This window comes from Salvia splendens, chromosome 20 (assembly GCF_004379255.2).
Source record: "Salvia splendens isolate huo1 chromosome 20, SspV2, whole genome shotgun sequence".
In the NCBI taxonomy this organism is placed as follows: domain Eukaryota; kingdom Viridiplantae; phylum Streptophyta; class Magnoliopsida; order Lamiales; family Lamiaceae; genus Salvia; species Salvia splendens.
This window is the reverse complement of record NC_056051.1, coordinates 25,693,362-25,715,091: the sequence shown is the minus strand read 5'-3', so window position 1 is coordinate 25,715,091 and position 21,730 is coordinate 25,693,362. Positions and strand designations below refer to the sequence as shown.

Below are 21,730 nucleotides of genomic sequence, written 5' to 3'. Positions count from 1 at the left end.
CCAAGTGCATAGATAAAAACAAGTGGTCCATTTCTCGTACTATTATTCATGAATAGAGAAACTAACATTTCTCAATTAACGTCTGTAACTTCAACCTTTAGCAATATTATTATTATTTGCTTTTCAAATAATAATATGCAAAGCCAGATAGATAAGCACGGAAAGAAAAGAGGACTTTGAATAAAAGTTCATGGATATTCCAAATTACCTAAAAATAGATACTACAATAAAAATATGACAAAAGAGTATACTAAAACATTACAACTTCTCTTGGTGGGCCAATAACGAGTATACACTATACAAGAATAAGCCTACACGTCCTGTTCTTATCAACATATAAATTAAGGGTTCAATCCTTGATACATGTAATTAATCTCATTTAGCTTCGTGTCAATCTTATCATTTTCAGTCATTTAATTCAATTTATTTTCAATTAAATTAAATACTCGAGTAGGATTGTTTGTTTGACATTAATATAAAATGACGGCATTAATCAGATTGTTGTAGTGGTTCAGCATCTCGTCCCTCGTCCCTTAAGTATGAATTAAGGGTTCAATCCTTGCCCATATGAATAGAGTAAATCATTTGATCATTCCGAATCCTCAAACTATTGATAGAAGAGATATTTTGAGAACACAAAAAAAAAATATAAAACGAAGTTGAGAAATCGAATACAAAAAGTATCATCCACAAAATACATTTGTGCTTCAATAATTTCAGAGGTGTTTTTTCTTTTTCTTTTGGACCTACTAATTTATTGATACATTAAAATAATAGTGTAGATAATTTCTCTTGGGCCGGCAATTGATTTAATGAATTAAAATATTATGGGCCAATTTATTATTGATATTGAATAAATCATGTGGAACTAATTTAATCACCTTGAGCTCGATTTATAAAGTTGTCATTTGACTCATTTTGATTAATAAATTATTGGCCATGGGAAAAATAAATAGCATTAGAATAATTATCCGATTGTATTCTTTTATCTATTCTCTATATTGGAAGATATTACAAGAGATTTATTTGGCTTTATCTTAAAATTACAATTACACTTACACCCTTAATTATCTTAACTGGCCACGATTACATTTTCAATTGAATTATACTTCTATCTTACAATTATTATTACACCCTTAATTATGCAATTAAAATTAAATCCATTTTGTTCTTTTCTATACATTTTAAAAATAGAAACAATTGAATATTTAATTTATAGATAAACTGTTCATTAGATATTTGTCACATATTTAATTAAAAAAAACAGAGACTGTCTTCCCCATCTGATCACCCAAATCTCGAAAAACATAAACGTATTCGGAAAAAAAAAATCCCCAATTTCCACGAAATCAGAGCTTCCTCAATCATGGAACCAGACTACAATCCCAGCCGGAAAACTCTGATCAAGAACAAATGGGTGGCGGCGGCCGCCAGTATTTGGATCCAGTGCACCGCCGGCTCACTCTACACCTTCAGCATCTACTCCCAATCCCTCAAATCCACCCAAAACTACGACCAATCCACGCTCACCACCATCTCCTGGTTCAAGGACGTCGGCGCCAACGTCGGCCTCCTCTCCGGCCTCCTCTACTCCGCCACCGCCGCCCGCTGCGGCCCCTGGGTCGTGCTCCTCGCCGGCGCGCTGCAGTGCTTCGCCGGCTACTTCATGATGTGGCTGGCCGTCACCGGGGCGCTGCCGCGGCCGGCGCCGTTGGTGATGTGTCTGTACATGCTGGTGGCGGCGCACGCCATGACTTTCTTCAACACGGCGAATGTCGTCACCGGCGTGCATAATTTTCCTAGCTACAGCGGCACCATTGTTGGGATCATGAAGGTAGGGTTTGGAAATTGATTAATTGATTACTGTTTACTTATTTATGCTACTGTTGAATTCTGGTTTCGATAATTCAACTTGAAAGTATATGGATTCGACTTATTGAGCTGGAAAATTTCCTAAATGCAATCATATAATACACAAAATACATGAAAAACAACATTTTTGGGGATAAACATGTTGAGCTTTTTATGGCATATTTATAGCCTGGTAGATTATTGTCATGTTTTTTTAATTGTGCCATTACTCTTAAAAGGCCAACTTTAGTTGAATGCATCTGTTTCGTGACCAAACTTTATTTAGTATTGTTTTTGTTTAGTAGCATTTGATTTGTAAATTGAGTTGGAGTGAGCACTACAATGTCTTGCTGTGTAGAAGATTGTGTAGGACAAGTGAGAATAAGACACTCAATGTGTGATAGATCGATAGAGTTATAGGAGTATATGATGATATTGGTGGATTATGATATTCTTCCTGTGGAAATTTTAGAATCATTGCGATAGCACGAATTTGGAAATTTGGGGAGTGGGGAGGTACTCACTCAATGCATTTAGGTGTTATTTCGCTAATTCATATAACGGACTTGTAGTTGTTTAGATTGTTATTGTTATTACTAAGAAAAACAGTAAACTAATATGATAGCTAACACTAAATATTTTGTTTCCTTCATTTCATACTTTTAAGCCTAATAAGGAATGAGTGGAAATTTCATTTTTCGGTTTCTCTATATAAAATTGACGTATTTGCTTGAAATTAATAACTGGGTTTGTTGAACTGCTTCTTTGTCATACTTGTTAATTTTCTATTTACTGCATTTGTTATGCTTCTTTTAATTCTATGTCCACTGAGATCTTTGAATTTTGCAGGGCTTTCTTGGTCTCAGTGGAGCCATATTAATTTTAGTATATCAGACGATTTTCAAGCACAATCCGAGTTCATATATCTTGCTCCTGGCATTGCTCCCGCCAATTAATACGGTTCTGTTTATGGGTTTTGTTAGAATCTTTAGAACAAGTGAAGAAGATGAGATCAAGCACTTGAATGCCTTCTCATCTTTTGCTCTTGTTTTAGCTGCCTATCTTGCAACTGTGATAATCATCCAGAACATTTTCAAATTAACTGTATCCATACGTGCCTTGACATTTTCTCTACTTGTCATGTTGCTGTTGTCCCCTATTTTTATTGCAATCCGAGCCCAGAGGTATAAGTCGTATCGGATGGTAAAGTCTTTGCTCGAGCACAATCAAATGTCAGATGATAAGGACCCAATAGATTATGATGACACGGATACCTCGGAAGACCAAGATGGGTATCATGAGCTCCCAAACGGTGCAGACCAAGTTAGGGAGTCAAATAATAACATGTTGCATTTGAGAGAGGATGTAAATCTTATTGGGGCTATGCGAACGATCAGTTTCTGGCTTTTGTTCTTCACAACTGCTTGTTCTATGGGATCAGGGCTTGCCTTGGTGAATAATATTAGCCAAATAGGCGAATCTCTTAGTTACAAGAGCATCGAGGTTGATACTTTGGTTTCACTATGGAGCATCTGGAACTTCCTGGGTCGTTTTGGAGCAGGTTACGTTTCTGATTATTTCTTGCACGCAAAACGTTGGCCAAGGCCGTTATTTATGATATTTACTCTAGCAACCATGAGCATTGGCTATGCAATGGTTTCTTTTGGTTTCCCTGGTGCCCTTTACCCCGGTTCTGTATTGGTGGGTGTTTGCTATGGGTCACAATGGTCGTTGATGCCGACTATTGCCTCCGAATTGTTTGGGAAAGAGCATTTAGGAACGATATTTAACACCATCACTAGTGCAGGTCCTATTGGGTCTTATGTTCTCTCTATCTGGGTGGTGGGATTTCTCTACGACAAGGAAGTGGACGGTGATGGAAATACATGCATTGGAATTCAATGTTTCAGATTCTCGTTTCTTATCATGGCAGCCGTTGCACTCTCCGGCTCTCTTGTTGCCTTAGTGTTGTTTTTCTGGACTAGAAAATTCTACAAACATGTTGTGCTCCGGAGGCTTTACCATTCTCTACGAGAGAGCAAGCGCATTGATTATGATGACTAGTACATGAAACGATTTGTGTTCCCACGCTTACTAAATAGTGATGTGCTGTATCAGTTTTCGTGAAAATACTAGGAAATGGGCAGGTCTTTTGCAGAGGCAGACCGCGTGACATCAAAGTTCTACAAAGCTTTAACGATGTTCTTGTTATGCAGGTTTGGCCTTGATTGATCTGTATCTCTTTCTTTCGCATTTTTTCTCTGATCGTTCACGTTCAAGACTGTTTGGTATTTTCAGTATCTAACCTTCCTGCTGGAGACTGTCTAACGCGTTCCTGGTATCTTATGCTCATGGAAAAATGCTCTCGTGTCGGCTGATTCAGTTTCAATCACTCGGTAACTTTTGTGCTTCATTGTGCGTAGATTTCGTCTTAAAACATAGTCGGTGCCATGTAGAGTCGTTAACATCTGAGAAGTGCAGATTAAAGGGAAGGAAGTTCAGAGCTCTGCTGGTATGATGAAATCTTTGTAAAATTGATCATTTCTGTAGAGAACTATTTGATCTTATTTCTTGACTTTGATGAGGATTGTAATATATACATTTGAAGGTGAATAAAAACATACATTAAATTATTGAGAATGCTTCTTCTATTCATCAGCAAGCAATCCTTTGATGATATTACTACATTTATTCTTCTTTTTGAGGTAGTTATATATTCTTCTAAAAAGGTTTATCATAAAAAACAAATGCACGTATAAGTATGGATAAAATGATTGTGTCGTGTATATTAATCATCATTCACACTTTTTAGTAGTATATGAAAGTTTCAAGAATCTACTTAATACTTATGGATATAAAAAGTATAAGAAAACCAAAAATTGGTCATTCAATTAATTTAAAAAATACGTACAATATTAGTTTTTTCATTTTCTTTTTCCAGCTTATGGGATAAGATTATATAAACACCTGTTTTAGTTCAATTCAATAACTTGATTTTTATCAACAGTATGACAAATCAAATAAAAATACTTGGATCAAAATAACATTGTCTAAGTTTCATCTTCACCAATGCAATTTATTTTTGCTGCATGTGAGTGAAAAAAAATACTAATAAATTGATATACCGTACTTATTATAATGAAATATAATGAATAATGGAGTACATATTTTGCATTAACAGTATTAGTAAGTTTTGATATGATAATTACATAAAATATTGATATCGCATTACACTTGCTTACACACCGTACCACAATATATACCGAAATATTTGAGGCATAGATGATACGAGATATATCGAGTTATGATATTTGGATATAAATAGTAATACTCTTTTGTCGTCCAAATAAAATTAGTCTTATTTCTATTTTTGACAAAATTCTCGCCACTTTTTATATTCTTTCACTTACCCATTTTATTTGTTTCATTTAAAACTTGTAACATTTATAAACGAGACTATTTTCATAGTATGTGGAGTATAGTATTATGTTCAAAAGATGTGGGAGTGTGACCATTGTTAAAAAATTAACCAACATATATGGGCCTCAATTTTCAAGTTTTATTATTTTACTATTTAAAAACCAAAGACAATTGGTAAGTATAATTAGCAAGGCCATCACAAACCCAAAAGAGGAAAATTAGATAAAATATTGATATATTTAGAAAAAAATCTAGGTGGATCCACCCATGAATTTCTTAGTGTCTTGACAATGAAAAGTGACTAAGTTGATAGATTATGTACAAATTGATTAGATTTGACCACTATGAAAAAAGGAAATTACTTGATAATCCCATGGTCACAAAGATCTATTGACACATTGTTGATTCCTTAATTTTGTAGAAGAAATTGAAGACAAATTATTGACTTGCAACAAACTTCGACTCGATACGACGTCGTAGAGCGTGAACTCAATGAAATCCACCACAAGAGAATCTCCCCCTCTTTACCCTGATGCAGTGAAACCCTCAAACCCCAGCCCTAAATAGAATTTAATTCCCAATAATTCAATTCCTCTCCTCGTAGATTTTGATCCAATTTCACCCTTTTCAACGCCAAAGTTTCACCCCCTTCGCCAAAATCCCCGTATTTACACAGCTATATTTGTTTTTACAAAATCCGATTCTCCTCAATTTCCTGTCTCCTCTCTCTCCTTTCCCTTCTCTCTCTAAAAACTGAGGGGGTGAAGAACCTACCGCAGCTCCAAAACCCCCATTATTCACGTACCCCAGCAATGATTATTATGATTGTCTGATTTTGCCCCTTTTCTCGTTTTGCAGCAATCGTCTTCATTATTATCGGTATTGTTTGATGATTCGTGCAAATTATTGAGCTAGCTTTGAGAAAAACCCCAGCTTTATTGTGCCCATTTGGTTTGAATCAACATTCCTGGGCTGCTTCAATGCAAGCCCTTGATCTCCCATGTAACCCTTCTCTTGACGATTCATCCGCCATGCCGGAGCATTACTCGCCGATCCACCACCACTCGCCGGAAAATTCGGAGAATCGAAAGTCCGGTGTCGAAAATAACACCAAGGGCGAGAGTATTAAGGAGACTAATGTGAAGTCAGCTAGTGAAAATAATGGTAATAGTAGTGTAGTAACGAGGAGGGAGCGGCCTTCGAGGGCGTGCACGCAGAGGGCGGCAGCAAGGCTGCAAGCTGCAGCTGAGGCGGAGGCTACGGCGGAGGTGGAGAGGAAGAGGAAAAAGAAGAGGAAGGAGAGATTATCGGCGAGGCTATTGAAGGAGGATTCGGAGGAGGAGGATGGTTATAGGGAAGAGGAGGAGGAGGGCGGAGAGGAGGATGGCTCTACTTCGTTGGCACAGTTGCCAAGTAGTAGGGCAGTTACGCCACTGGTAGGAGAGCCAGAGGCGTCGCAGCTGCCTCGGTGGAATATTCGGTCCATGTGGCAGTTGGCTTCTATTCTCAATTTCTTGAATGTACGTTCAACTCGAGAAAAGTTTATAATAGAAACTAGTAAGATTTGAGCTTTGTGGAGTTTTGGTTCTTTGAAGCTGATGTGTGTTTTTTTATTTGTGCTGTGAGGTGTAGGTATTTAGGCCTCTATTGAATGTCAAGGTGGAGTTTTCGGCAGAGGAGTTTGAGACGGCCTTGATTAATCCGAATAATACTTTGGCTGAGATACATATGCCATTGTTAAAGGTTAGTCTTGTTACTTCCTTCTTTAGTTTCCTAATTGTTAGTATAACTTTTTTGTTATTTGAGTGTCATTTTTGTTAGTTTATAGTTCGTTTGGTCTATCCTCTGAAGTTCATGTTGTTATTATAATTTTTTTTATTCTTGTAATGTAGTAGTAGTTGTTTAACATTACCTTTTGAGAGATATATTGTATATTATCTCCTGCTTGGATAAGACTCTGTAGCAAGGGATTGTCTTAGCTACAAAAATAAAAAATAAAACTAAAACAAGTTGTGGGCATTGATTTTTCCTTGAGTGAGCAAGCATGAATTTCAAGCACTTTCATAACCGTCTGGATGGCAGGAAAAAAAAACCATTTTGATGGAATATGGGTATATATTATGACGAGAGTGTGCCCTAATGCCACTAATTTAATGATCTGTGTTTCCTTTCTTTTCGAAATCTATCCTTTTTTTTTTCCCATTGTGTTGAGTTTTATGGGGCTTCCTTTGGAGGATCATTGTACTGCCCACAGTATTGGAACCTTATGAGGGATTCTGTGAATTATAAATGTAAAGAGGTGTGGAAGGTGTCTTGAATGAACTGATCATTAGAGACTCAGTACACAACCTTTGCTCTTTTTGTATATGTGAAGGAAAGAGTTTTTGAATTTATTAGCAAATTTAAGGTATCACATGTTATAACTGGACGATCAATGTCAAAGTATAGCCAACATCTATTCAGATCACTCTAGTCGCATGCTTAGTAGGACACAACTCTTGGAAATAATCTGTAATGACTAGATTTGCTGGACTAAAGTAATTTCTTTTGTTGTGTGTTTACTGTCTGCAGATGACTAGTGGCCAATAATGCAATATTATGCCCATAAGATCGAGTTACATGCATTTATTTTGACCTAGAGGTGTCATTTTAGTTGTTTCATTTTCATATAACTGGAATTGTTATATAAGTTGTTTGCAACCCATTCAATCTTTCAATGTAAGACGTGTATTGTTATCATCATCTCGAGAGTTTATAGGATTATAACTCTCACAAGAAAGATCATCTATTCAAGTTTCAATTCTCTGTTTTAGTTTCCCCAGTGACATAGTTTTCACCAATCAGTACCATTCTTAGTGTCATGAATGTGTATTTTTTTAACACTCTTGATTTTGGTTCAAATGATAGTTTGTTATAATCGTAGGTATGACATAGAAAGGTCTATCCAAATAATTCATCATTCCAAATTTAACTTACAGCATTATGCAAGTTTAGGTGAGAACTGCTTGTATTCTTGTGTTTTTTGCAAGTTAAGGGGTGAAAGGTTATGAGTTCCTTGTCAGAACTCTATCCAAATACTTCATCATTACAAATTTAACTCCAATGTACAGCATTATGCAAGTTTAGGTGAGAACTGCTTGTATTCTTGTTTTTTTCTTGACTTTTTTTTTTGATAAGGTATGTATAGTTATCAAATTGCTGTTTGATAAACATTGCCGCTAACATTGTAACCAGTTCTCTTTATGCGGGTATTTCGCTTATCGTAGGCCATTCCTCCTATTACCAGAATGGCACTTAATCATGATACTTGGATTACTGTTCTATGTAGAAAGCTGAGGGATTGGTGGCACTGGGTAAGCTCACTATTGATACTAAATATTTAATCAATCTTTCCCAGAGTAATGCTGGTTTTACTTAGTGTGGTTCTCTGCTACAGGTTGCTGAAGGAGATTTACCGATAGTTGCATCACACAGGTGAGTGGATTAATATCTCAACAAAGTCCATTTTTTTTGTTGTACTTGTGTTGGTGTGCATGAGAAACACGTGTTTATATGCTCAAAAGAGTTGAGTTTTGTTTGTTTTAGGACTGAAATTGAGGCATACAACACACTTGATCCTGGGATGCGAGTGGTTATTCTGAAGGCATTATGTGATATTCGGGTTGAGGTATTAATATCGTAAATTATTCTCTTGGTGATAGCTGTCTTAGCTTCAATAGATAAACTTTGGCCATTACAGGATTATATTATGTCATAGGAGCGTAAATAACGATGTTGAGTTATTCTAACTATAAAATTTGAACAATCCTGGATTCATATGCAGTTCTTTGCTTCTAATATATTATTGCACATACACTCCCCCCCGGCTCCTGCTCATGATTTCTACTAGTGCTAAATTAACCGTGTTGTCTTGCAGCAAGAAGATATACGGAACTACATAGATGAGTCATTAAAACATGGTGTTCAGCTCTCAATATTTCGCAAAGAACGCCTAGGGGGCGATTCTTATGGAGTCTCATATTGGTAAATTACAGGCTCTGTGATGATGGATTACATTTTGTTATCTATGTAAATAATTTCTATTGATGGTTCAGCTCTACCACGGAGGTGTCTCAGTGTCTTACATGCATGCTTCTGTATTCACTTCATTGTGTAGAATGTAACTTTGAAAGTTATTTATGGATGCTTCTTACTCTCTAGGTATGAAGATGATCCCATCATTGGCCATCGACTATACAGAGAGATTAGGAATGTTGAGGTGAAAAAAGGAAGGGGTAGGAATATTCCACCTATTCCTCATTCATCATATCAATGGGAAGCAGTTGCCACTAATTTAGATGAATTCCTGATTGTTTCTGTAAGTCTTGATTTTTGTCAATTCTTATTGCTATGTCTTGAGCAAGTGTTATTTTTGTCAATTCATATATATGGATATTTTTTTTAAGCAAAAGTCAGATTCTTCTCTTTGTCCCTTTGGTTTCCCATGTTGGCTGTATTTCATTACAAACACATGAAAATATACAAATCCATTCATATTGCATTGAACATTACACTTTTCCTTGGTAATCATCTCCTTTTCCAGCCTGGAAATGATATCAAATGTATATGAATACATGCTTTTAAGAGCCTTGGGGAGTTTGTGTTAGATAAACAGCATAAGAGGCCACAGTTGAATTCTGAGTGTGCACCTGATTGTGTGTTTTTTAGGTGTCTGGTCTGAATCTTATTTTCTTTTCCATTGCCCGACCTCATATCCTTGGCAAAGCTTACAATACATACTTTCTGAAAATTCAACTTTACTTTTATTTCTGGCACATGTTTTGATTGTCACTTTTATGTTTGTTGCTTACAGGAGAAGCTCTTTTCAAGTAAAAATAGAACCGAGGTGTCTGTTGGGAAGAAATTGAAAAATGTCATGCTTCCTGAAATTGAGAAGGTCCACAAGGTGGTAAATTGTTCTCTACCGAAAGATGATTTTCCATGCATTTTCTTTTACTTTGGTCATTGTCCTGGATTAAGTTAATTAATCCCTTTCTTGAAGAGAACATCTTATTAGTTTTAAGCATTTCCTGTATTTTGTGGTTGGTTCTAAGAAATATCTTCATCCAGATGAAGGAGAAACTGTTAAAGAAGCAACATAGACAAGCACTTATGCTCGATAACATGATTGGCATGGATGGTATCGCTGCCGGACGCTCTCTCCGTGATAGAAAACCTGTGACCTATACTTTTGGTATGTGCCATATGGCTTCTTAGTAGACTTCCGCCCTTGTTTATGCTTTGGATTAATTTTTCCCAGTCCACCATTGATATTATTCTTCCATTTTTTGCAGATGATTATGATCGATCAATAAATGAAGCTATAAAGGTCACCAAGTGAGGATCTTAGCACCCAGAATTTCTACAACTACTTGTAACATCACTTTTCCTTATATTTTATTTTGGAAAAATTTCACCCTTTTTTCTTCTTATAATCCCTACCAGGGCGAACAAGCAATCACCCGAACCTTTTGATGGAAGAGATCCTCCTGTGAAACATGAAGTTTCTAGAAATGGTAGATTGGATGGCCCGTCACACCACTCTCAAAACCTCACTTTCAGCGCTGTTTCTCCCAAATCTCCTTACGATGACGATGGTGACGGCGATGGCGTTGGCGATGACGATGACGGAGAATTTTATGAAGATCACAAAACTGAAACGTTAGACCGAGGGTATGATAATTCACTCCCCCGGATGGTTTGTTTGCTTGAAATCCTCTCATCATTCTTAATGAATTTACAAATTACTTGTTTTTTTTGTCTTGTAGTGATCGCCGGAGGCAAAGGCCTGAACGTTATTCAGTGAATGAATACGTAGAAGCAGTCTCAGATGCTGAAGCAGAATTTGACAGTGATGATGACATAGTTGGGGAAGTGGTTTATGATGATGAATATCTTAAAAGAAAGAAGCGAAGGAAGATGTCAAGTAGCTCCGAAGGCGATGAGGAGTACCACTGGGATGAAGAAAATCATGAAGAGGAGGAAGAGGAGGAGGAAGATGATGTATTAAGTTCCAGTGAGGATAGTGATGCGCCACCACGCCGAACCAGAGCATTGCCCGGCCGAACTAGGAGGGAAACAAAACTGAGGTCAGTTGGTGACCTCCAGCCAGGTCTCAGACGAAGTAAAAGGGCCACCCGTATCAATTATAGACAATATGAGGTGTCTGAATCTGACAATGAAGAAACAAAACCTGAGAAATCGAATGCTCCAGACGAGCCCTCATACTCAAGTGGCGGTGACGCAGAGTTCTCAACCAGTATCCAAGATTCCGATGAGAAAATCAGTAACCAGGAGGACATCCAGGATATCCATTCCGATCATCAGCCTATTGAGGAGCAGCAACCGGAGGCCGTTGAGGAAAAGCCACCAATTCCACCAGAACAAGAGAACCACAAAGATGAAGAAGAAGTTGAAGGGGTGAGCAAAAGACGTTTTCTTGATCTTAATGAACTTGCTCCAGGTTCTGGGTTCGACGATGGTCCCAACTCAATGAGAGACGAAGACAGAGATGACTTCTGAGCGTCCCTTCTACCAAAAGAGAGGAGCAACAAGTTTTACCTTGATGAGGCTGATACGTCTGGTTGATGATTTTCGTGGCAGTCCATTCCATCTATTAGAGAGTTCTTACTTGCCAAAACTCGAGCGACGTCCCTCTTGCAGTTTATTTATCTTTTCCTGCTGGGAGTGTCTTTTTGCTGAGAAGATGGTGTGTAGATTAAGTCGGTTCTACATTATGTTTTCACTTTTAAGAAAGAAATGGCACGGATGAGAAGTTCTGTTGGGAGTTCTTACTCTTCTGATTGAGACGTTGTACAATAGCTTAACTAATATTTGCAACAAAAGTATTCGCTTTTTATTAAACTCTGTGGCTCAGCGTTATATTTCTCTGGTTAACATCCATGTGTTAAGTGTCAAAATGATGCCTTATGTCTAGATAGATAACTACTGTGTCGAGGGAACTATGAGTCCTATGTCGTTTACTATTACCTATTTCCTACTGATTAAATAGCAGTTGCATTGTGGTTGATCTCTGCGTCTTTAACTTCTGTGCACTTGCTGTTCTTTGTTTCCTCAAGAATGCATATGAGATTTCGAAGGCTTTGCTCTGGATCATCTTTTGCAGATTTTGGCATTAGGTTTTCTGCAACATCAGCTGGTGATGTCTGGACCTCCTGGATCAGCTCCTCTATGGATTGGAACAATGGATGTGCTTCAAGTTCCAGGTAATTCTTCGCGAGCACTTAAAATCCTTCGTATTTGCAGTAAGATAGCTCGATATGTTTGTCCATCCGGCCCCTTCTTGTAAGAGCTGGATCAAGCTTATCCACGTGGTTTGTTGTGAATACGATTAATCTCTCCCCTGCACAAGCAGACCAGAGGCCGTCTATGAAATTCAGCAGGCCTGAGAGAGTGACTTTGCTGTCACTCTCTTCCTTCTCAGTCTTCTCCTTACAAGGAGTCGTCTTTTTCTCGACTTTTCCAGGCTTCTCTCCTGCAGGTTTCTCCTCTTTCTTCTCCCTCTGGCCTGTTAAGTTGAGGGAGCAATCGATATCCTCTATCACGATGATTGATTTAGCAGTCGTGTTTATCAAAAGCTTCCTGAGCTCCGAGTTGTCCTTCACCGAGGTAAGCTCTAGATCATAGACATCATAGCTGAGTAAGTTAGCCATGGCTGTGATCATCGTAGATTTTCCTGTTCCGGGAGGGCCATACAGCAGATAACCCCTTTTCCACACCTTGCCGATTCTTGCATAGTAATCTTTACTCTTTATGAAAGTCAGCAGATCCTCCACGATCTCCTCCTTCTCTCGGCTCCATTGCCAGAGTCGCGAACTTGGCTGGATGCTCAAACACAATATGGCTCCAGGTGGTAGACTTGCCATTCGTGTAGAGCCTCCGCTGCCTGTTCGCGACCCGAATCTCTCTCCCTCTCTTAAAGACAGACATGCTGCAGGTAATCCTCCGTCATCATCTTCTTGTAGCACTTGTCGAACTTGAGCTTGTAGTACCTCTGCTCGGGCTCCGGGTAGTACGAGGCCCCGCTGGCCCGGGAAGGAGCCTTCCCGGAGATCCATTTCACCTCGACTCCGTTGAACACGTCCGTCGTACTCATCCATGCTCAGCATCACCTTGTTCTTGTTCGTCATCACGGCCTTGAGCCTTGTTCTTGTTCGTCATCACGGCCTTGAGCCGTTTGGCGTCGGGCAATTTCACACTCAAGTACCGTAGGCCTCGTGGCGCCGGAGATGACTTCCGGCGTACTCGTGGATCAAGACCTGGATGTCCGGATTCAAGAATCCGGACAGCCTCTCGGTGAGTTTCTCAATGTAACGGCGGAGCTGCGTCGGACAGTTCCGGCGGATCATCTTACAGCAGAAGAGTATGAAAAAGTAGGTAAAGAGAATGATTTCAAAACAAGTTCAAATGTGTTAACTATTATTCCATGTTTCTTTGCAAGAACTTCTTGTCAAAATTAAAATCCCTCTTGAATATAGATCTACAAAAGCCATTTAAAGTGTTCGACTGCGAAGCCAATTCAGAATTCTGCAGGAGTTACACGAATGATTTGCGATTCATTAAATTATGGAAAGTATTAGTCTATGTTTAAAAGCTCATTGAGTGGTTGAAGGAATTTGACTGATGATGAAGAAATTTGATGAGGGTGATAACAATTAAAGGCAAGAGTCACATAAGAATGAAGGTTTGGTGCAAAAGCTTCAATTACAATGGTTGCTTGAAGAGTGAGAGAATTGGTTATAGACGTGGTTGGATGAACGAGAATAACAAGGGTAATTACTAGGAGAAATAATTAAAAAATAAGGATAATATTGCCACGTCATATCTCGCCTACGATGTGCTCACAAGTAAAATAAAGTCATAAAGTTTGGTTAAATTATGATTTGATGCAACTTTGAAAATTAAGAAGAAAAAATTATGAAATTTGAATTTGTTTTTAGTTATTTCTTTCATGGTGATTTTTTCTATTGAATTGTATTTGATATGACAAATAAAAAATATACGTGGATGTTATCTTCGACGAGTTAAACAATTATCTCTATTCATAAACAAACATTGTTTGGTTGAAAAATATGAATAATATATTATCTGTAGGCACTCAGAATTTGAAAATCAACCAAAATATTATCAAATTTGCATTTATTCTCAATTATTTTATGGTGACTTTTTTAAAAAATTGTAGAGTATTTGATATGATAAATGAAAAATCATATGTGGGTGTCATCACTAATGAATTAAACAATGTTATCTTTTCATAAAAAAATATTGTTTGATTAAAAAATATGAACAATATATCATACGTAAGCGATCAAGATTTTTTGCCATGAATAAATCCAAATTTCATAATTTTTGTAATTGATTTTCAAAATTATGGAAATGAGTAGAATATCATAAAATTTAATGCCTTATTTTTTTTTTATAAATTGGCCTAAAATGAACTCTAGAATGAAGTAAAAGTCATTTTAGTCAAAGTCAATCTCATGTAAAACATCTTTGGGGGTGTTCGGTTGGCAAGATTAAATCTCATGATTAAATATGTATCATGTTTGGTTCATAAGATTGAACCCTTCAACTTAATCCTAGATGGATAGTCTCATGATAATTAGTCATAGTTTCCTCCCTCCAACTAAAATAATCCCACAACTTAATCCTAGATGGATAGTCTCATGATATTAGTCATGGCAACTGAACGCCACCTTTGTGTACAATATTTGTATAAATAGAATATGAAGAAGAAGAGTCCAAATTTAGTGGTTTTTATGGTACATTGCTCTAAATCAAACCGTATATCGAAGATCGAAGTATAAGGTCGTCATAGTCAAAGACAATCTTATGTGAAATCTCTTTTTATGTGAATATATTTTTGTATAGCTAAAACTAATGGTATTTGTGGTCAATTGTCCTAAATCAAATCGTAGATCGAAATACGAGTTTGCTCTAGTCAAAATCATTCTCATATGAAACCTCTTTAGATTTGTATAACTAGAATATTAAGAAGCATCCATACAAATGGCAAAGTTGAAGAGATGAGCAAAAGATGTTATCTTTGATTACAAATCTTCACTTACACTAAAAGATTAACTTGTAGTTAAATTAATCCGTGGGACTATATCTATTTAACCAATAACATTCACAAGACTCGATCTTATCTAATTTATCAAATCGAACAACATGTTGCATAGAACATTGTAGAATATGCTTAATTTGTACAACAAAATAGGGTAACTTTGTTCATGGCATTGTTAAATTTAAAATATATTGTTAAATTTAATAAGAAATTCAGTTATAAAACAATTATACTATGATCAAATCAGTTATACATGTATATTTCCTTTTCTGTTTTTACTTTTTTTTCATATATTCTTATATGAAATTAAATTAGACCGTCCGAAAAGTTAAGATCCGTACGAGGTTGTGCAATACTAGAATTCAATCATATGAGAACAAAAAAAGACAGTGACACAGTCATACAAATAATCTGTAATATTTTTTGGTATGATTAAAATAATTTTATCCATGTTAAATTCTTGAACTTTTTTTGTCAACTAGCCTTACTTTAGAGGATAATGGACAAAATCAATTTAAAATTATATACTTAAATCTAAATAATAGTACTAGTTTATCGCAGTGCTTAGTGGTTGCTCATAGTACGTCGTCGCATGCTCAACCACTAAGCACGTTGTAGCGCTGCCCATTGCCCAATGCATGCTCGGTTTCCGTGATTAATGATTATGCCTACAAAAGCACGCAGATGGGTGAGACGGTCATGGCTTGCTACATATCTCACCCAATTTTTATGTTTTCTTATAAAATTCAAATGCAAAAATGAATTTTAATTAAAAAAATTAAATTTCCAAACGGCTATATTTTTTTCTTTTTAATTTTTTTAATCCTTTCCCACCTATAAATATACCTAGACCTCAACAATTTCTACACAAGTCACAACTTTTATTTTAGTTGTTTAATAAAATTATTAATTTTGTTTTATTTTATCTTATATTAATACATAAAGATAAAAAAATAAAATAATGGAGCAAATATGAATGATGTTAAGTGCTTTTGAGTGCACAAAGATGCCGAAAATGGAGACAAACACTCGGGTATCTAAGTGCTTAAGCTTTAAGTACTTAACCATTTCTGGCTGTGCGTCTCCATTAAAAATCAATTTATTCATTTGGATTATCAATTAGTTTTTATGTGTTCTATAGCAAATAAAACCATAATTAGCTAAAGATCATATGATCAATTGCAAAACTAGGTGTAGTAACATTAGCTGCACATACATTCATCCTATGTTCTATTCTTTTCTATAAAACGACGTCGTTTAGAAAATTAACCAACCTTGAGGAGCTCAGGAACAGTTCCAAGATGAAATACTAAAGCTGCAAAAAAAGTTGTTTCTAAGGCTACCTGTTATGTTTAAACGCCGTATGGATCTCTGTTCGTCATCTCACGTTGCAGCACAGAGGCTCTCCCTGCAGTTTCAGCTTATGCCAGAGGCAGATCATCTGCCTTGGAGACTGATAGTGCGCGGTTATGTATTGTTCTATGCAGCCGAACTGACAGAATTTCTCGCTATGAACGTACTCTACTGGTCTCGTTTTGTTGAACTTCTCCACCCACATTCCCATGCTAACATCTTCCATTTTGAACAACTGTCAATAAAGGAAGCATCATCAGTTTTTCATAGATCACAACATAAGCACATTAATGTGATGGTGGGGAACGTGCAACTTTACCCTCAGCTCGTGCTTCTCAAAGTCGGATAGAATGGCCTTTGCAATGTCGGATGAGATTATGTAGCCTGGCCCGTTTGCATAAGGCGGGTAGACTTGTTCTGGCCATTCCTGAGCCACCAAAACAGAATGAGGCCAATCCCATTAGTATCATGGTTTGTATGTTTTCACCATTACAAAGAAATTAAATCCATGAACCTATTTTGAGACAGCTTAGGCACTCATAAATTTGATAGTACAAGCTTGACAGCGCAGATTAAAACGCGAACGAGAAGCTTTACTGACACAGAAACATGTCCTAGAGGCTAGAATTCAACTAGTCAATAAGCAATAGCAGCAAACAGCATCCAACTTTTATTTACCAAATTTCAATAACTTCATTGCATTTCACTGACTTGCACAAGGCCTACTTCATTCGAACAGTGAACTTTAGAGGTTTCGTTTATCGGTTCTACAAACTTTAAGAAGTCTATTTTCATCTCGAAAAATAATTTTTCAAAAAATCCTATTGGTTTGGAAGATATACGTAAAATACCACAGCCTACCAGAACATAGCTTTTTCGGGTAGTTCACTTGCAACAATTTTTACAGAGTTGGGATATAATCGACAGCATGGAGTAAAGAAGGACCACGACGAGGAAGGAAAAAACCAAGATTGGCTTATTACCTCATAAGTAACGGTCCATTTGCCACTGCGTAGGGGCTCATGGAAGTAATTCATGTTTCCAATATACAAGCTTCTGCCATCTTTTCTTGCTGTTGCTGCTTCGATGACTGCATCTACTCTAACAAATGTGTCGTCGTCGCCCTTCATAATGTGACGGGCTGATACGGTACGAACCTGGAAAAAACGATACTTGGTTAATTATGCAGGAAAAGGGTAGTGAATCGTTCGATTCTTAAACCTATACTCACCCCATATTCGCAGATGGCAACCGTTTTGAGAACAACAAGGTCGTACGTGTCCTTGTAGGGGACTATGACAACATCTCCGAAAAACTCAGCTTCTTTCTTGACTTGTTCATTCACTTCCCTTTTCTTATCCTGTCCAAATCAATTCTCAAAAGCATTCAACAGAGGTTTAAAAAAAGACTTCAACATATTTCAAGAGATCAATCACTTTAACCTACCATGGCCACGAAGAAACGAGCAACAACGTTTGATGATCTGATTAGCTTGTGCTGCATCCAAGACTTCCTCACGGCCATCCTCTCTGCGAAGTGGTTGCCAGCAGAAAGAATACCGATGAACAGTTCGACTGGTTTGTTCGGGATAGGTGGGGCCTTCCATTTATCAGACAACTCGAGATGTTTCTGAGGGGCGAAACTGGGGTGTGACGTGGGCAAGGAAGCAGCAACTATGGAGAGCACATCAACATGCTTATGCAAATATAGTCCAGTGGCGTCCTCAATGGCGAATCCCTGAGATACGTTCGAATAGAATGTTGGAAAGTGGTGTCGGAGACGTAAAGTGAAGACGAGAGAGTTACTCACAGTGTGATATGGGAATGAGGTAACATGCTTTCCATCAACATTCACATGGAAGCCCTGCAAGCCGGCCTTGATTGTAAGAACAAACAATTTTTCTTTGGCGAAAGGGAACCCGTCCTTGCCATCTGAAATCCATTTCTCGCACTGGACAAATCCATCCACTGCAATAAGCGAAAGGAGTATTCCATCATTTGTAATAGGAAAACAATGCATCAAGAAACTGCATAAGAATAAACATCGCGCTACAAAGTTGAAGTCGGTGATAGAAACGATCCACGAAGATCAGAGGCTGGTTCCTCTATGGCCGAGCCTCATTCAACCTATGATGGTTAAGGGTTATACATATATGCATCTTATTTTCAGCATCTAACTCCTAAATTCTTCTGATTGCACTTCCAATACATCCCCCCTCTCCATCTACACTACTTCTTGACTAATGTAAACACGAGCAAAAACACAAAAACGGACACGAACATCATCTAAACCACGTGAAATTCCTAAATTCTTCTGACTTCACTTCCAACATACCCCCCCTTCCATCTACACTCCTTGACTAATGTAAGTGCGAGCACAAACACAAACACAAACACAAACACAAAAACGAACATGAACATCATCCAAACCACATGAAATTCCCAAATGCTTATAGCCCCCCATCACCATCTCCATCTACATTACTTCTTTCCTAATGTAAACACGAGCACAAAACACAAAAACGAACATGAACATCATCCAAACCACATGAAATTCAACATATTCCACTCTCCATCCGCACTAAACACAAACACATGAAACCACTCAAATCAAACAATGCAAAAACACACAACTCAAATCCAAATCCAAAAACAGAGCAACTCCCTCCTTCCACTCACCAGTCGGCTGATCAGCATCCGACCTCCACCCTTCGCAGCGCTGCGCCTCTCCCCACTGCATCCTATAACACGTGTTGAGCTCGATCACAGGCGCCCCGCTAAAATCCCCATCCAGCCGCGGATTGAAATGCAGTATCCGCGGCGGATCCTCCCCTTCCACCGTCCTCAGCCCCTGCAGCTCCACCAAAAACTGCCCCGCCACCGGCCTCCCCACCACCGTGACATGCGACCCCAGCGTCAGCCCACACGGCAGCACCGCCACCCCCCCATCCTTCCCAAACTCATCCCCTGTAATCAAAACCGAAGAAGGGCACTTCTCAACCTTCTCACTCACATTCCCTTCCACACCGCCGCCACTCTCAAGCTCCCCCCAAAGCCTCCTCCCCTGCTCAACGGCGTCGTTTGCCGACTTCAAGATTCCATTTTTACTGCTCGGAGATGGAATTGCAGTGAAATTCAAGCCAGAGAGTAGCCTTTTCGGGAGCCGCTTGATTTCTACACGCTTTCTTGGTTGAAATAGGGCGTCGATTGGGCGAATGGGAGACTCTCTCCCCTCCAAAATTTCCATCACGAGCTTGGAATCTAACAAGCCATTAGCGCTGCTGCTATACAGAATTTCTTGGGAAACAGAGTGTATCCCGTTTTTGAACATGTGCAAGACTTCGAAAATGAGCAGAATTGAGCCAAGGGCGATGAAGATGGTTTGAATGCGGGTTGATTTTTGCCGGCTTAGAGTAGCCAAGACGTCGGATTTCGTCCTTTTCATTTTCTCTGTTTTTGTATCAAGAAATGGGAGGGAAAAAACAGAGGATGAAACTATCAGTATAATCGCGTTTTGTAATGGCGAGTTTTCATGAAACAAACTGTGTAAAATGGAGAGAAGGGGAGGAAAGCAGAGTATAAGCAGAGCACAAAACCTTCTTGACGCATATATAGGAAGAGAGTTCTTGCAGGGGACGGTCAATTCTTGATTTGGTAGGCAAGACACTTTAATTTTGACTTGAAATGAGTCAGCCATTAATTGTAAGATTCTCATGCATTTAAAGAAATATGAAAGAATATAGTCATAGCAAAAGTATAATCTCATTTGGCTGACTATACGAGTTATACTACACAATTGATAAATTAGAAGATAGTTGCACGTAAAATTGGAGAAAGAAATAGAAGAATCGGTAGAAGACATTATACATTACAAATTTCAATGCAAAATTAATAAAATAAAAGAGAGATAAAAGAGAAAAATAATGTTAAACGTTTAGAGAAATATGAAAGAATATAATCATAGTAAGTTAATGTATATCATTTTTATACTCCCTGCAAAAAAATAATCTTATTTGTGAATTATACAAGTTATAATGCATAATGAATAAAATAAAAGAGATGTGCACGGTACAATTGAGGAAAGAAAGAGAAAAATGGTACAATATTAATAGTGGATGACAGGAGTTTTAAATAAAAATAATATTATGGCCCACATTTTCAAATAAAGAAAATTATCATTAATAGATAGAGAGTACTAATGGTGGACGGCTCAACATAGTAAATATGATTAATTTTGAATGAATGTAGTAATAAACTATTAATCTTATTTTCATATTTCACAATTTATGAAAATAGTAATGTGGATGATACGAATTTTAATATGTGAATAAATTAGATGAGAAAGAATGCGGGTAAAGTTTGAAAGTAAAAAAGAAAAAAATAGTGAAAATTTCATGAATAGAATGAAGCTAATTTGGTGAACTCATAAAATCGAAAAAAAAAATTGATAAGGTATTATATAGTATTAATTAAATATGAATATAATGATTTAATTACACATGATACTCACTAATAGAATGTAGTCAAAGTCAACTAAAACATTTAATAGTTGACACTTTTGCAATGATTAATGATATAGGAGTATTTAATAGCTAAGATTTTTGTTAGAGTTTGACTTGCTAAAAGCGGTCATATCTCTAAGGCCATCCACAATAGGAATAGCCCAGCAATAGCCCAGCCATAGCCTAGTCACAAACTCTTCCTACCACATCATCAACATTAAAAATCCTCCTGCCACATCATAAATAGCCTAGCCACATCATAAATAGCCCAGCCACATCAATAGCCACATCACTCAAAATTATATAAAACAAATAATTAACAATCACACAAAATACGCAATTTAATTTACGATACATATACGAGAAAATTCAATAATATTATTAAAATTTAAAAAGTACATTAATTAAAAAAAATTAAAAATTAAAAAATGACGGGCAAGTCGCGTATATATAGTGTTTCGGAAACAAAAAAAAATTAA

At 37.3% G+C, this 21,730-nt stretch overlaps 3 protein-coding genes and 1 pseudogene across 4 annotated transcripts; 2 read left to right on the top strand and 2 right to left on the bottom strand.

Moving 5' to 3' along the window:
- Positions 1 to 1,264: 1,264 nt before the first annotated feature.
- On the top strand, positions 1,265 to 4,484 carry LOC121782480 (protein NUCLEAR FUSION DEFECTIVE 4-like). 2 transcript variants are annotated; one of them, XR_006046414.1, is made up of 3 exons: positions 1,265 to 1,834; positions 2,701 to 4,067; positions 4,150 to 4,484. XR_006046414.1 is itself a non-coding variant. In XM_042180342.1 (2 exons), the coding sequence occupies exons 1-2, from the start codon at positions 1,367 to 1,369 to the stop codon at positions 3,913 to 3,915; spliced, it is 1,683 nt and encodes a 560-aa protein (XP_042036276.1). In that variant the 5' UTR covers positions 1,265 to 1,366; the 3' UTR covers positions 3,916 to 4,484. The 2 variants fall into 2 exon arrangements, 1 of the variants encoding a protein (XP_042036276.1); XM_042180342.1 differs by having other exon boundaries at positions 2,701 to 4,484.
- A 1,308-nt stretch (positions 4,485 to 5,792) lies between these two features.
- LOC121782479 (DDT domain-containing protein DDR4-like) lies at positions 5,793 to 12,174 on the top strand. The gene is made up of 12 exons (XM_042180340.1): positions 5,793 to 6,791; positions 6,904 to 7,014; positions 8,538 to 8,624; positions 8,708 to 8,745; positions 8,857 to 8,938; positions 9,188 to 9,294; positions 9,472 to 9,628; positions 10,124 to 10,216; positions 10,381 to 10,504; positions 10,605 to 10,647; positions 10,756 to 10,983; positions 11,079 to 12,174. Exons 1-12 carry the CDS (start codon positions 6,252 to 6,254, stop codon positions 11,830 to 11,832), a joined length of 2,364 nt encoding a protein of 787 aa, XP_042036274.1. The 5' UTR covers positions 5,793 to 6,251; the 3' UTR covers positions 11,833 to 12,174.
- Positions 12,175 to 12,314: 140 nt separating this feature from the next.
- On the bottom strand, positions 12,315 to 13,679 carry LOC121781750 (annotated as a pseudogene).
- Positions 13,680 to 16,609: 2,930 nt separating this feature from the next.
- On the bottom strand, positions 16,610 to 20,226 carry LOC121781154 (hydroxyproline O-galactosyltransferase GALT6-like). The gene is made up of 7 exons (XM_042178860.1): positions 19,429 to 20,226; positions 18,560 to 18,717; positions 18,197 to 18,487; positions 17,982 to 18,110; positions 17,734 to 17,907; positions 17,070 to 17,177; positions 16,610 to 16,985 (listed from the first exon to the last, which is right to left on the bottom strand). Exons 1-7 carry the CDS (start codon positions 20,192 to 20,194, stop codon positions 16,776 to 16,778), a joined length of 1,836 nt encoding a protein of 611 aa, XP_042034794.1. The 5' UTR covers positions 20,195 to 20,226; the 3' UTR covers positions 16,610 to 16,775.
- Positions 20,227 to 21,730: the final 1,504 nt, after the last annotated feature.